The 15,702-nt window shown below is 41.4% G+C and overlaps 2 protein-coding genes across 2 annotated transcripts in view; one reads left to right on the forward strand and one right to left on the reverse strand.

Moving 5' to 3' along the window:
- The window catches only part of PLOD2 (procollagen-lysine,2-oxoglutarate 5-dioxygenase 2), a gene marked incomplete at its 5' end in the record, with an annotated part of 326,945 nt that overhangs the window by 255,845 nt on the left and 55,398 nt on the right, over positions 1 to 15,702 (forward strand). The gene's annotated exons all lie outside the window — the stretch shown is intronic.
- Positions 97 to 412, reverse strand: LOC308515209 (transcription and mRNA export factor ENY2-like). The gene has a single exon (XM_081085772.1). The coding sequence runs from the start codon at positions 404 to 406 to the stop codon at positions 116 to 118; it is 291 nt and encodes a 96-aa protein (XP_080941898.1). The 5' UTR covers positions 407 to 412; the 3' UTR covers positions 97 to 115.

Genomic DNA, 15,702 nt, shown 5'->3' on the forward strand with positions numbered 1-15,702 from the left:
AAAAACTGTATACCATCATACAAAAAAGGATTTTATTTTGGGAAAGCGATTCCTAATTCATGGCACATTTTACTTTCAGAAATAAGACCACAAAGCAACACAATCTAATTCAATCTTAAAGGCTGGCATGCTGAGCAAGGAATGTTCTTATTCTTTGTAGAAGCTCCTTCTTTACACTGTCAGGTACCAGGGCTCTGCCTTTTGGTGTGATTTCAGCCACCAGGTCATCAACAGTAATGTGTTCTCGTCCTTTTTCTTTAATTACCTCTTTACAGTGTGCCTTCAATTGATCCTTCCAGCCACATTCAATTAATTTAGTTCTCAGCAACTCTTTGAGGCATTCTCTTTCTTCAGTTTCTATCAACTTTTGGTTAATCACTGCTCTCATCTGCGCATCTTTGTTCATCTTGCTAACCACACTCTTCGGCTGCCCAGACTTAGACCCTCAGTAGCTCGGGCGCCTAAGCACACAGAAAGCTAGAACATGCATTTCCCTTTTTTTTTTTTTTTGAGTTACTAATATATCTTTAATAAATGTCCAAGAATTTATGAAATATAAATTAAAGGAGAAAAATACTTAGAAAAACCAAAGTTCTCCATTAAAATGAAATGTAAAACCATGGTTACCAGGAAAGCTGTGGATTGCAGGGAACTTCAATACTGTGCTGACTACCTGAAAGGAAACAGACGTGCTAAGCAGAATAATAGAGGAAGTGAATGACCTTCACTACTTCACATTTTTATTTTTTATCTTTTACTTAAGAAATTAATTTTTTCTCTCACTTGATTTTACCTTGTTTGTTATTATATTTTTATTTTTAACTATTATAATTAATACTATTATTTTACCCCTTTTTAAAGTTTTATTTTATGTTATTTTTTATTTTATTTTATTTTGGGATTATGTTCTACATTCTATTTTTATTTTCCCTTTAGTATTATTTTACTCTATCTCAATTTTTCCGTTATGCCAACACTCTTCCTCATTTTCCCCTTTTTTGTTTTGTTTCTCTTACCCTGTCCCTGCTTTAGTTGTTCTCTATCCTTTCTTTTTACTCCCTGTTAAAAATTGATTTTACTCATATATCTAAATTCCTCTTCCCTGTTCCAAGCCCATACATACTTCTCTCTTCTCTTTTTTCACTATCCAAATTTTTTTACCTTTTTCTTTCTGTCTGTCTTGTTGGTTGTTTGATTATTAGTTAGTTTTTCTTGATGTTTGTTTTTTGTTGTTTTTTTCTTTATTTCTTTCCTTTTATTTGCTTCTGTTTTTCCTCTCCTTGTTCTCTTTTTCTACTAATAGCTTAATTAATTCCAGTCACCAACTCAGGCCTGTCTACTATCTATTTCCCTTTTCCTATAGTAAATGAATACAAAGATAGATTAAAGAAGGGGGAAATTTTATATATATATATATATATATATTAGAGGCCCAGTGCACGGGGTGGGGGGGGCGGTATCCCCTCATCCCAGCCTATACCCTCTCCAATCCGGGACCCCTCGGGGGATGTCTGACCGCAGGTTTAGGTCCGATTTTTTATTGATTCTTAGAGTGTAGGGTACTATTATAGGGAAAGGGGGTAACACAAATCTGGGAAAAATTATAATGACACTGCAAGGATAGTCTTTGCTCTAAACTGTGGATTTTATCACCCATCTACAAGACTGTAGACTTTAGTGCCGATAATTCTATCTCAAACTGGCTGTCGATTGTTTTTTGTATAGACAAGGTCTTAGTTACATTTTCCTTAACTTGTTGTACAAATTGAGAAGGTTGAACAGTTTGTACCATGGATGAAGCAGCAATGCCCACAGAAGTAAGTAACATTACAAGGGCAAAGATTCCTGCAATTAACATCCCAAGAAATCTTTTTTGTCATTTTAAGATTTTTACCAGATCATGTAACAGTTGGTAGGTTTGATGAGATTTCCAAGGCTCAGTTAGGTTAGTAGGAACCTAAGTGAAAGCAGGTTGTTTTAAAATCAAGAGGGAATCTTTTTGGAATGTAGAATTAATACAATGTGATAGTGTGTAGCTTGTGCATGACACCTCATACAGATGGCTTGTAGCATTAAAGCACATCTAGATGGGGCCTGAGAGGAGTACAAACATTTCCAATACATAGACGGTAGCAAATACTGTCTTATTGGGAGTTCCCCATAAGGTACGAATGTAATTATCTGAGCTCTAGTTAAAATTATACCATTTAATAGGTACAAGTACAGCAGCTAATTTCCATTGCGTATTTTTTAAGGGCCAATTGTCATGTTGTAATTGAGATCCAACAAATCCTCCTCCATACCATGAGATGGAGTGATTAGCTTCAACATATAGATAGGATGCGGTCCCCTTCCATTTTAGGATGTGATTGTTACTATACGCAGATCCGTAGGGGCTCCAATCCACAAAGGAAAAACTGTTATTAAGTTTGCTGCTGGTGGGGTGGTCACTATAACAGTCTTTCCAATTAATTTCTTCCTCGGTGGGGTGCCATTCATAAAATTTTTTACATAATGGCTTAGTGGGCGGGGGATGTCTTAGTAAAGTTACATTTTCTGTACCTCACCCTGGAGCAAGTAGTGATAGTAGATGTATTTGGGCTTTAGCTTCCCCCTTCTTTGGTGTCCATGCTAGTCAGAAGCCTCTCTTTAATTCTACACACAAAGGAGCACTAGCTTGATTCTGTCATACAAAAGGAAAGCTGGGTGGCTACACTGTGTAATTATACTTTGCCCCTATACTTCCTTGTCCCACCCGTGGTCCTCCTGGATGACCAAGGTGTTTGGTATCATTGGTGACTACATTAGGCGGGGGATCAGCCCACTTAAAGGGTCTTACCCATGGAGGGTCAGGAACATAAGTCCAATATACTTTCCCATTTGCCCCCGGTAGTATTACCACACAGCTGATGACTGCTAGCATGGCAAGAAAGACATTCTCAGGCATTCATGGAGTTCTGGACTTCTCACAAATTCACTCAGCTTTCTGGACCATCTTCTTCACTATGCCCCAGGTAACCTCCAGGCTATTTGTGGTCTGCCTCCTTCTCTTCCCACTCTTATCTTCAGTGGGTAGCTTGGGGCTGCTGCTATCTGCAGCTAGGGTAGCTGATTGTTTACAGCTGCAAGGCATGGCTCCAGGTGCAGGGTCTTCATTAATCTGGCCAGTTCCTCCCTCAGATCCATGAAGTATAATATTTCTTGCCAGAATCCACACGGGCTTAGAGAAGTTTTCTGGAAATATACAAGTGTATCCTCAACCAATGGTACTAGGGCAACCGTGGGCAAACTATGGCCCTCGGGTCGGATCCGGCCGGTTTGAAATGAATAAAACTAAAAAAAAAAAAAGACCGTACCCTTTTATGTAATGATGTTTACTTTGAATTTATATTAGTTCACACAAACACTCCATCCATGCTTTTGTTCCGGCCCTCCGGTCCAGTTTAAGAACCCATTGTGGCCCTCGAGTCAAAAAGTTTGCCCACCCCTGTACTAGGGGGTCAGGGCCCTTCCATAAACCAGACTTGGGATCTTTCCATTTAACCAGACCATTTTCCTTTGACTTATTCTGATACCAATGTATTTCCATGGGTGTCCTGCCATCAGCATTACAAGTGAAAAAATTTAAAATAATTAAGGCCCTTGAGACAGATGTAATATGCAAGTGGAACATTCCTTGATAATGTGTTTTGCCTGCTGTCGAGTAATTGAGAATAGTTTAGACAACATTTTGGCAGGCTGATGAGATTCTGTGGCCTGTTTTAATAAAGCAACCAATTGATCAGCATGTGCATTTCCTTTTGTTAAAGGGCCAGGTAATATGCTATGAGCCCTAATATGAATAATATAGAAAGGGTATTGTCTCCGTTGTACAATCTGCTGAACTTGTTTAAATAGTATAAGTAGACTTTGGTCACTGAGCCATTTTAATCGAGCAGTTTCAATTCTATTCACCAGGCCTGCAGCATAAGCAGAGTCAGATATAATATTAAGAGGCTCTTGGAAATCCTGCAATGCAGCCTTGATAGCCTCTAATTCAGTTCTTTGCACAAAAGTATAACTGATCAGGATGACTTGGTCTGAATTCATCATATGATAAGCAGCTTTACCATTAGATGATCCATCAGTAAAAACAATTAATACTCCAGGAATAGGTTCCTGCCTAATATTTTTTTGGTATAATAATGGGGGTGTTATATAAAAATTGTAGTAATTTGTCTTTTAATAGGTGACAACTAAGTTCCCCTGAATATCCACTTAGTCCAATTTGCCAGTTCAAATCAGTTTGAAATAACATTTCTAATTGTTTCCCAGTGAGGGGGAAGATAAATGCACTGGGGTTCTTCTCCTCTAAGCTGCCTGCAGCGCTTTCTGAGTTGAGATATTAACTGAGCCATGAGCTCTATGTATGTAACCACAGTTTTAGAAGATTGATGCCCTAGGTGGACCCTTCCATAATAGCAGGAAAGTTTTTATTTTGGGATATGACTTCAGTGGGACTATTTGCAATAGGATTTATCTGTCCCAATAAAGTCAATTCAGGCTGTACCTGTGCTACTTGGGCTGAGATTGCCTGCTCAATTCTTAGTAACTCCTTCCTAGCTTCATCTGTTAATGTTCAGGGTGAGGAAAGATTAGAGTCACCCCTAAGTATATTAAGTAAGTTTGTCATTTCTCTCGTAGAGATTTTCAGATAAGGTCTTAACCAGTTAATATCCCCTAATAATTTCTGAAAGTCATTTAAAGTTTTAAGACAATCTTTTCATATTTCAACCTTTTGAGACCTAATACATTGGCTTTCAATTATGGTCCCTAGATATGGTCCCTAGATATTTCTTTCTGTACCTTTTCTGGAGCAATTTTAAAGCCCCATTTAGGGAGTTCCTTTTCTAATTGGGAAAACATTGCTAAAGTCTGCTCTTCCCATGGACTTGCTAAGAGCCAGTCATCCCTGTAATGAATGGATAATATAATATTGGGAATATTTGTCCCTTAAGGGCTGAACAGCTTGAGTTACATATGTTTGACACAGGTGGGGCTATTGGCCATTCCTTGAGGCAGAACTCTCCATTGATATCTTTTCATAGGTTCTATATTATTAATAGACTAGAGGCCCAGTGCACAAAAATTTGTGCACTTGGGGGGGGGGGGTACCTCAGCCCAGCCTGTGCCCTCTCGCAGTGTGGGACCCCTCGGGGGATGTCCACCTGCCGGCTTAGGCCCACTCCCCAGGGGATCAGGCCTAAACTGGCAGTCAGACATCCCTCTGGCAACCTAGGAGCCCTAAGGGGATGTCCACTTGCCAGCGGGGAGCAGGCCTAAGCTGCAGTTGGACATCCTTAGCACTGCTGAGGAGGCGGGAGAGGCTCCTGTCAACAACGCTGTGCTGGCAGCCATCAGCCTGGCTTGTGGCTGAGCAGAGCTCCCTCTGTGGAAGCACACTGACCACCAGGGGGCAGCACCTGCACTGAGCGTCTGGCCCCTGATGGTCAGTGTGTGTCATAGTGACCAGTCATTCCCAGTCATTCTGCTGCTAGGGTCAATTTGTATATTACCCTTTTATTATATAGGATAGAGGCCTAGTGCACCAGTGGGGGCCAGCTGGTTTGCCCTGAAGGGTGTCCCAGATCAGGGTGAGGGTCCCGCTGGGGTGCCTGGCCAGCCTGGGTGAGGGGCTGATGCTGTTTTCAGGATGGTCAAGCCCCCCAGTGGGGACCCTCACCCCATGGGGTGTGACCAGCTTGGGTGAGGGGCTGATGGCCATTTTCAGGCTGGCCATGTTCCCCCCCCCCCCCCCAGCAACCCAAGCTCCCAGCCTCTCCTTTTTTTCTTTTTTTTTGTTTTGGCAGGCTGGAAGCAGGTATCCGGGATTCATTTATCTTCTATAATTGAAACTGTGTAGCCTTGAGTGGAGCCCAGGGCTGGCCAAGGCAGGTGGGAAGCTTGGCTTCTCCATTGCTGGGGGCAACCCAAGCCTCCTGCTCGCTCCAGCTCCGTGGCTGCCACCATCTTAGTTGGGTTAATTTGCATACTTGCTCCTGATTGGCCGGAGGGCATGGCTTGTGGGTGTAGCAGAGTGGCGGAGTGACAGAGTGATGGTTAATTTGCATCTTTCTCTTTTATTAGTGTAGGTGGCTCTGAAAAGGCAAATCTTTGTTTATCTTGGGGTGCCAAGGGAATGGTGATAAACAATCCTTAAGATCTACTACTATAAGAGACCAATCTAGGGGGATTTGTGAAGGCGCTGGGATTCCAGACTGTAAAGCTCCCATGGTATGCTTAGTAGCATTAACCACTCTAAGATCATGCAATATTCACTACTTTCTTGTCATCTTCTTAGGTATTGTAAATATAGGTGTATTCCAAGGACTATTGGAAAGCTCTATGTGGCCAGCCTCTATTTGTTCCTGTATTAATTCATGAATATAACCTAATTTCTCCTTCATTAATGGCCACTGACCTACCCATATAGGTCTATCATCTTTCCATTGTATAGGATCAGCATGGGGGTGAGGCGATTGAGCAGTGACCACTCCTAAAAAGGCTGATATCCTTGTCTTCCTGGGTTTCCTTTGGCTTGGATGAGCTCTTTAATTCCCTGATTATTTTTTCCTAAATATATGACCAGTCTGATATTCCATCTGAGTTATTAACTGCTGTCCCTTGCCAGTAATAATACAAGCTTGTAAACTTTCTAAAACGTCCTGGCCCCATAAGTTGACTGCAATTCCAGAGACTATGTTGGGCTGAAACAATCCTGCCTGTCCTTCCTCATCTTGCCACCTTAACACTGCAGCCCTAAGTTGTGTATTATCAGGAACTCCAACCCCCCCAATAGAGCCCATACCTTCTACCATGGACCAACTTGGAGGCCACAATTCTTTGCTGATAACGCTGACATCCACTCCAGTGTCTACTAAACCTTTAAACAGTTTTCCCTCTATTCTTAAATTAATTATAAGATGGGTTTTGCTAATTTCATGTATCCAATAGATTTCTAAATCCTTATGTTCCTCTTTGCCTATTTATAGCTTCACCCTGCTGAATATAAGGTAGAAGTAGGATCTGAGCAATTCTTTGTCCTGGGGTAATCTGCATAATATGTTTGCATTCTAGTATTACCTTGATTTCTCCCTCATAGTCTGAATCTATGACTCCAGGCAAAACAGGTAGGCCTTTTAGAGTGTTTCCACTTCTTCCTAAGACTAATCCTAATGTTCCTGGTGGCACAGGTCCCTAAATTCCTGTAGGAACAGCTTGCCGAGCCATATCGGGGGCCAAAGTGACCACTATTGTACTGTTAAAATCTAGGCCTGTGCTCCCTGGAGTGGCTCATATGAGGGAATCCACTGTGGGCCTTGCAGGGCAAAAATCCCCTATTGATGACAGGGCTGGGGGCAGCCCCTCTGGCCCTTTCCCTGTGGTTGGCCATTCCCTATGTCTTGATCTAACGGCTGCCCATTTTTATGAAATTTTGATCTACATTGACCAGCCCATTCATTGGTTTCCTTTCTGAAATCTAGGACATAAAGAGCTTGACTCTGCATTGTTTGAATCAGGAGGTGGAACGCTCACACCTTTCCCTTGAGCGCCACCTTGTGTCCTTCTTGTTGCCTACATTATTTTTTGAAATGTCCTGTTTTTCCACAATTAAAGCATCTTTTATTCCCCACTGTTACAGTGGCAGCTAGTAAGTTTGCTTGAAAAGTTCCTGATCCCATATTCTGACATGCTTGAATCATTTCTATAAATGGTACTATTTTTTCTCAGAGGCGTCAGGCATTTCTTACAATCAGCACTGGCATTTTCATAAGCTAATTGCTGAATTAAAATGTCTCCTGCTGTCTCATGTTGAATCTGTCATCTCACTGCTTGAGTGAGGCGAGCCACAAAATCAGAAAATGACTCTGTAGACCCCTGCATACATTTACTAAAAGTTCCCTCAGGGTCCCCTTTTGCTGGTAAAGTTCACCAGGCTCTTCTCCCACAAAGTCTAATTTGCTCATAAGCTTGTTGCACATAATGTAGTTGATTCTGCACATCACTATATGGTCCTAGTACTGCCAGCATTTCGTAAGTTATTTGATCATTTGCCTGCGGTTTGCGTGAGCTTGCTCCTGACATTTCTCTAAAAATTCTCCCTTCCATAGTAAATAATCCCCTCCATCCAGAGTTGCACGAGCCAGAGAGTACCAATCATAAACAGATAAGAATGTTTCAGAAATTTTAGTCATAATTTCTCCGGTAAAAGGAGCAGTAGGATCATTTTGTACTATGCTCTCACGCAAGGCCTTTATCATTTTAAAGTCAAATTTTTCATGCTCTCTTATTATTTGATTTGGGAGGTATGGGTCAGCTACCCATATAATAGGAAAAGCAAGTCTCTCCTGCACCGTCATGTCCTTTAATCCTTCTCGGATAGCTCTTTGCATAGGTGATCCTGTTACCGGCGAATTAAATGTTTCAGGATCAGGACATGGAGGTGAAGGGGGGCATAAAGGCCATTCTTCCAATTTTTTTTTTTTTTTTGCTCCTCTTTAGGAGCAGAGGGTGCAAGGGGAGGAGGTCTATCCTCTTTTGCCTCCTAAATGGCTCTAGCAAATGCAATACCATGTTCCACAAAGAGAAACAATTTGGAGGCAAGTTTTTCCCCTGCTGCTGAGCTTTTTTCAAGTTCTGACCCACTCTTTCCCAACATTCAACATCTAATGTACCCTCTTCAGGAAACCAAGGATTATGTTCTATAATAATATACAAAAACTGTAAGAGAATACCTTCTGACACTTTAATTCCTTTATCCTTGAGCATGCAAACCAAAAGTCTACAATAAAGTTTCTCCCCTTTAGTTGAATTCTGCCCAAGTTACCTGGCTAAAAAAGATGTTCCCACCCTACTTACAGATCACGATTTCTGCAGCTGGCATGGGCTTTGTATGTGGTGAATTTTCCCCCACCTTTTTGGTGATTTTTCTCACCTTTCCAGTGAACTTCGTTTTTCACTCCAGCCAATCTTCCTCTCCAGGTGTCCGTGAAAGATGTGACAGCTGCGACCTGTGCAGTTTGGGTCCAGGACCTGGAAAAGGGCCGCACACAAATGACAAGACTAGGCAAGAAATATGAATTTGGAAATCACAGGGGGCCAGGTGGAGAACCCAACTCTAGTGGAAGGGCTTCACTGATGCCCAGGCCCTACTAGCTTTTTATTCAGTTTTAGATACACATCTTACCCTTAGGCAGGCAATTCGGTAGCAGACAGACTGTCTTAAAGGTCAGTAAATATTAGTAAGATTCACTTTGAGACTATTAGGTCAGGAGATTGCTTGAGCCACATTGTCTCGACTAAACAATCGGTGCACAGCTTTAGCCCTTGCGAAAGCTCAAGGTTGTTCAGCCTTCTGGGTTCCTTGTTTACACTTTCCTGATAGTATAGACTAGTGGTCTGCAAACTCATTAGGCAACAGAGCCAAATATCAACAGTACAATGATTGAAATTTCTTTTGAGAGCCAGATTTTTTAAACTTAAACTATATAGGTAGTTTGCTTCTTCTTTGTAGCCATGTCAAACAGGGCACCTAAAAAAATGTTTCATTTTATAATAATAAAGCCATCAACACAAAATAATTACAATTCTTAAATTGATGACAAAATACCTGTAGGATTTGCAGCTGGTTGGAAAAATACAGGTAACTTTATGCTTCGAGTAGATACTTTTGTCACCCGCACACGATTTGCGGACGCGACTAGCACTAACCACTGCACAATGAGACTGCTGATTGGCTCACTCAACTCATGCATGAATCCCTCGTGCCTCCCCCGCGCTGCGTATCCTGTCGCCCGACCGACCGACACCCCCCACTTCTTCTAATGCCACTTCTTCAAAATAGACTCGCCCAGGCCGAAAACCGACTTCTGTGCATGGGCCACGAAGTTTCAGTCGCACTCTATGTGCACGCCCGCACGTGGTATTTTGTGGAAGAGCCATACTCAAGGGGCCAAAGAGCCGCATGTGGCTCGTGAGCTGCAGTTTGCCAACCACTGGTATAGACAATGGATAGCTTCCAGAAAACATAGATGCTAAAATCCTCAACAAAACATTAGCAAATAGGATCCAGTAATATATTAAAAATATCATACACCATGACCAAGTGGTATTTATTCCAGGATTTCAAGGCTGGTAGAGTATTCACAAATCAATAAGTGTAATACATCACATAAACAAATTGAAAGATAAAAATCACATGATCATACCAATTAATGAAGAAAAAACATTCAACAAACTCCAACACCCATTTTTAATAACTCTCAGCAAAGTGGGAATAGAGGGATCATACCTCAATATAATAAAGGTTAAATATGACAGACCTACAGCAAATATAATATTCGATGGGCAAAAACTAAAACCATTTTCCTTAAGAACAGGAGCAAGACAGGATGTCCAGTTTTACAACATTCACTCAACATAGTACTGGAAATGCTAGCCCCAGCAATCAGACAAGAAAAAAAACAAAAAGTCATCCAAAACTGGGAAGGAGGAAGTGAAACTGTCATTGTTCACAGATGACATAATATTGTACACAGAAGACCCTAAAGAACAATAAAAAACTAACAGATTTAATATATGAATTTAGCAGGATACAAAATTAACACCCAGAAATCTATGGCTTTTTTTATACACCTACTAATGACCTGGTGCAGGGATTTGTGCACATTGAAATTAATGAGAAGGTGGCTGATGGGGCAGGACTGGGTGAGATGGGCCAGACATGCCTTGGAGCCAACCTCCCACCTGCAGTCCCTCCCCAGCCGGCTGCATCTGGAGTGGCCCCATGGCTTGAAGGGCATCTGAAGAGAGAGTTGGGTTCCTCTGGCAAGTGGGGTTCCTCGGCCTGGCCTGCAGGGATAGGCCAAAACTGGCTCTTTGGCATCCCCCGAGGGGTCCTGTATTTTGAGAGTGCAGTTCTCAGGTGATGCATTCCAGAATCTGGCTCCCTCCTCTCTGGTTCCAGGGTATATCACCTGAGAACCACTGTTGCCAAGTCACTGCAGCTCAGCAGCTCCTGCATCGAGCATCTGCCTCCTGGTGATCATTGTGTGTCATAGCTACCGGTCGAATAGTCAGACTGTCACTTAGCCATAGATAGATAGATAGATAGATAGATAGATAGATAGATAGATAGATAGATAATGAATTCTCAGAAAGGGAAACTAAACAAAAAATCCCATTTACCATAGCAACAGATAAAAGAAGATACTTAGGAATAAACTTAACCAAGGAGGTAAAAGTCCTGTACTAAGAAAACTATAGGAGCCCTAGCTGGTTTGGCTCAGTGGATAGAGCATCAGCCTACAGACTGAAAGGTCCTGGGTTCGATTCCAGTCAAGGGCACATGCCTGGGTTGTGGGCTCGATATCCAGTAGGGGCCTGCAGGAGGTAACCAATCAATGATTCTCTCTCATCATTGAAGTTTCTATCTCTGTCTCCCTCTCCCTTCTTCTCTGAAATTAATAAAAGTATATATTTTTAAAAAACTAAAACATCTATTAAAAAAGCAAAAATCTTGGATTATGTGTTGATTATATAAATTATACATTTTGCCATTCTTCAATAAAATTCATTACAAAAACCAAAACAAACTAAAGGACGTTGAATAAAGAGATAGAAGAAGATACAAACAAGTGGAATAATATACCATGTTCATGGATTGGTAGAATCAACATCATTAAGATGTCCATATTACCCAAAGCAATTTATAGATTCAATGTAATCTCTATTAAAGTACCAACAACTTATCTCACAGATCTAGAAGAAATACTCCAAAAATTTATATGGAACCAAAAATAGACCTTAAATAGCCATATAGTAATCTTGAGAAAGAATAATAAAGTTGGAGGAATTACAATACCAGATATCAAGTTATACTACAAAGTCACTGTAATCAAAACAGCTTTATACTGGCACAAGAAAAGATAGACATGTAGATCAACAGAACAGAACAAAGAACCCAGAAATAGACCCAAGCCATTGTGCTCAATTAATATTTGTCAAAGGAGGCAAAAGCGTACACTGGAGTCAAGACAGTCTCTTCAATAAATGGTGTTGGGAAAATTGGATAGATACATGCAATAAAATGAAACTAGATCACCAACTTACACCACACATAAAAATAAACTCAAAATGGATAAAAGACTTAAACCTAAGTTGTGATGCCATAAAATTCTAGAAGAAACAATAGGCAGCAAAATATCAGACATCTCTCATAGCAATATGTTTGCAGATACATCTCCTATGTCAAAGGAAACTAAGGAGAAAATAAACAAATGGGACTACATCAAAATAAAAAGCTTCTGCACAGAAAAAGACACCATCAACAAAATGCTAAGGGAGCCCACTGTATGGGAGAACATATTTGGCATGATACATCTGATCAAGGATTAATATCCAAAATATATAAGGAACTCATAGAACTTAACAAAAGAAAGCAAACAATCCAATTTAAAAATGGGCAAAGGACCTAAATACACACTTCTCCTAAGAGGACATACAAATGGCCAAGTGCCATATGAAGAAATGTTTGGCCTGGATGGCCTAGCTCAGTGGCTGAGCATCAACCCATGAACCTGGAGGTCATGGTTCAATTCCTGGTCAGGGCAGATGCCTTGTTTGGATGCTCAATTCTCAGTGTGGGGCATACAGTAGGCAGCCAATCAATGATTCCATCTCATCATAGATGTTTCTATTTCTCCCTCTCCCTTCATCTCTGAAATCAATTAAAAATAGTTTTTAAAATGTTCAAAGTCACTGATCTTCAAAGATATCCAATTAAAACCACAGTGAGATATTACCTCACAACTGTGAGAATAACTAGCATTATCAAATCAACAAATAAGTGCTGACAAGGATGTGGAGAAAAGGAAAACCTAGTATACTGCTGGTGGGAATGCAGACTGGTACAACCATATGGAAAAGAGTATGGAGTTTCCTCAAAAAATTAAATATGGAACTGCTATTTGACTCAGTGATCCCACTTCTAAGAATATATCCTAAGAAACCTGAAGCACCAATCAGAAATAATGTATGCACCGCTATGTTCATAGCAGCACAATTTACAATAGCTAAGATCTGGAAACAGCCCAAGTGCCCACTAGTAGAAGAGTGAATAAAAAAGCTGTGGTACATTTATACCATGGAATACTATGCAGCAGTAAAAAAGAAGGATCTCTTACTCTTTGAGACAGCATGGAGGGACCTAGAGGTGTTATATACTAAGCAAAATAAGCCAGTCAGAGAAAGAGAAGTATCACATAATCTCACTCATATGTGAAATCCAATTAACAAAATAGATCCAGAGACATAGAAGCATTGAACAGACTGTTGAATCTCAGAGGGAAGGTAGGGCTTGGTGGGTGGTTGGGATGAGATCAACCAAAGAACTTGTATGTATATATGCATAACCCATGGAGACAATCAATGGAGTGGTGGAGGCCTGGGTTGAGGGGCTAGGGCGGGCTATAAGGGGTCAATGGGAGAAAAAAAGGAGACATATATAATACTTTGAATAGTAAAGGTTTAAAAAATAAAATAAATTGCACTATAATGGTAAAAAAATAGATACAAGAAAAAATGTGTTAGTGAAAGAAAATAGCTTTCCTATATATAATACTAGAGGCCTAGTGCATGAAATTTGTGCAAGGGGGGTATCCCTCAGCCCAGCCTGCACCCTCTCCAATCCAGGACCCCTACACCTTTTTCTTATCTAGCTAACTTTTTCACATTAAAAAAAAATTACTGAAATACCACCTATTCTAGGAAATCCTCTTTGAACAAATCTCTTTATAATCTGTATTAAGTATTTTCATAGTATACTATTCTTTTTCTTTAGCAGCAACTTAGAATGGATACAATCTGCTTCTCATTCTTGCCTCTGAATTCTTTCTTGTTGCTCTTGTAATAGTGAAGCTTATCCAATTTACATTTGCCTTTCAAGGGCTTATATTTGGTTCAGTTTCTAGTTGGCTCCCTGGTTTTTTTTTAAGCAATAAATTGGGGTTGTAATAATAAACCTCACTTGTAATCAAGCCTGTAGGTCTCCCTATCTGAATCCTATATAATAAAGCAATAACATGCAAATTAACCCTCACGCCCTCACAAGATGGCTGCCTATGACCAGGCCAGCAGGGGGGTTAGTGAGGGACAACCAAATGACTGAACAAGCAGACTGCTTGGGGTGACCAGGTCATCAGGGGGGTTAGTGAGGGATGACCAAATGACTGAACAAGCAGGCTGCATGGGGCAAGCAGGCCAGTGGGTGGCGCTGTGAGGGGCAACCAGGCTGGCAGGGGGGACAGTTGGGGGTGATTAGGCTAGCGGGGGGGGGGGCAGTGAGGGGCAACTAGGCCAGCTGGGGGGACAGTTGGGGGCAATCAGGCTGGCTGGGGGGACAGTTAGGGGTGACCAGGTCAGCAGAGGGGTGGGGGTGGGGTGGCAGTTAGGAGCGACCAGGCCGGCAGGAGGGGAGTTAGGGGCGACCAAGCAGGCAGGTGAGTGATTAGGAGTCAGCTGTCCTGGATTGTGAGAGGGATGTCCGACTGCTGGTTTAGGCCCATTCCCTGGGATCAGGCCTAACCCGCAGTCAGACATCCCCCGAGGGTTCCCAGATTGGAGAAGGTGCAGGCTGGGCTGAGGCGACAACCCCCGCCCCCTGCATGAATTTTGTGCACCAGGCCTCTAGTATTTCTATAATACCTATCACTTTAGCATGCCAGCAATTGTGTTTATTTATAAAAAATAACAATAAATGTCACCTGATCATTTGATTTTCTAATAATATTTTATAGCAGGATGTATTCTAGTAATTTAACTATTACAAAACTGAGGCACACATTGAACAATAAAGAATGTCTCAAATATCAAAGCATAGTACACTTAGGGCCTCCTTTGTTCTGTGCCTCAAATATCATAGCATAGTACACAGTTCACATGGAACTCAGCTTCCCTTAAAATAGGAAGGGATACCATACTCATGAAGCAGCTACTTCCACACATATTTTTTTATTTAATTCATAGCACATTCTCTTTGTACTAATTGTTGGAAAATCACCCTAGCAATTGCCTCTCTTCCTCTCTGTATTGTTGCCTTACATTCTGATGTCATTACCGTGCTTTTATCATCCACTCACTCTAATAAGATTGTGAATTATTTAAGGGTAGAGATCATGACTTGAGCTTGTGTTTCTCTGTCATGGTGCCTAGATAAATACTCAAATGCCATCCAGTCCAAATGACTGTGATGAGAGATGCCCACTGTTGCTGGAGACCTCTGAATTTTATTTAAGGGGCCTCACTTGTTCTATGCCTTTACAGAGGGGTGAGTAGGGGCTGAGGGAATTTGGGGAAACCCAAACAGAATTCTCCTCCTGAAAGATTTTGCTAAGCTGGCATTTGTCCAATTAAAACCTGGACACACAGCAATAACAAAGACACTGGTCTCCTACAGCTAATTCATGGAGATCAAACCCCAGCCTGCAGGAACTCACCCCCGTGGTCAGGGCTTAGCTGATGGGTGGACCTGGGCTGGTGCTCCTGACTCTGGAGAGAGGGAGACTTCCCATGACCCCAGAAACTACTATCAACTGAAAAAACAGAAGCACTGAGGATGATTCAAAAACATGAAAATTAACGCAGGTGATTCCTTCAATCTCTGGG

Source organism: Myotis nattereri (assembly GCF_964212035.1).
Source record: "Myotis nattereri genome assembly, chromosome: 3".
NCBI classification, from domain to species: Eukaryota; Metazoa; Chordata; class Mammalia; order Chiroptera; family Vespertilionidae; genus Myotis; species Myotis nattereri.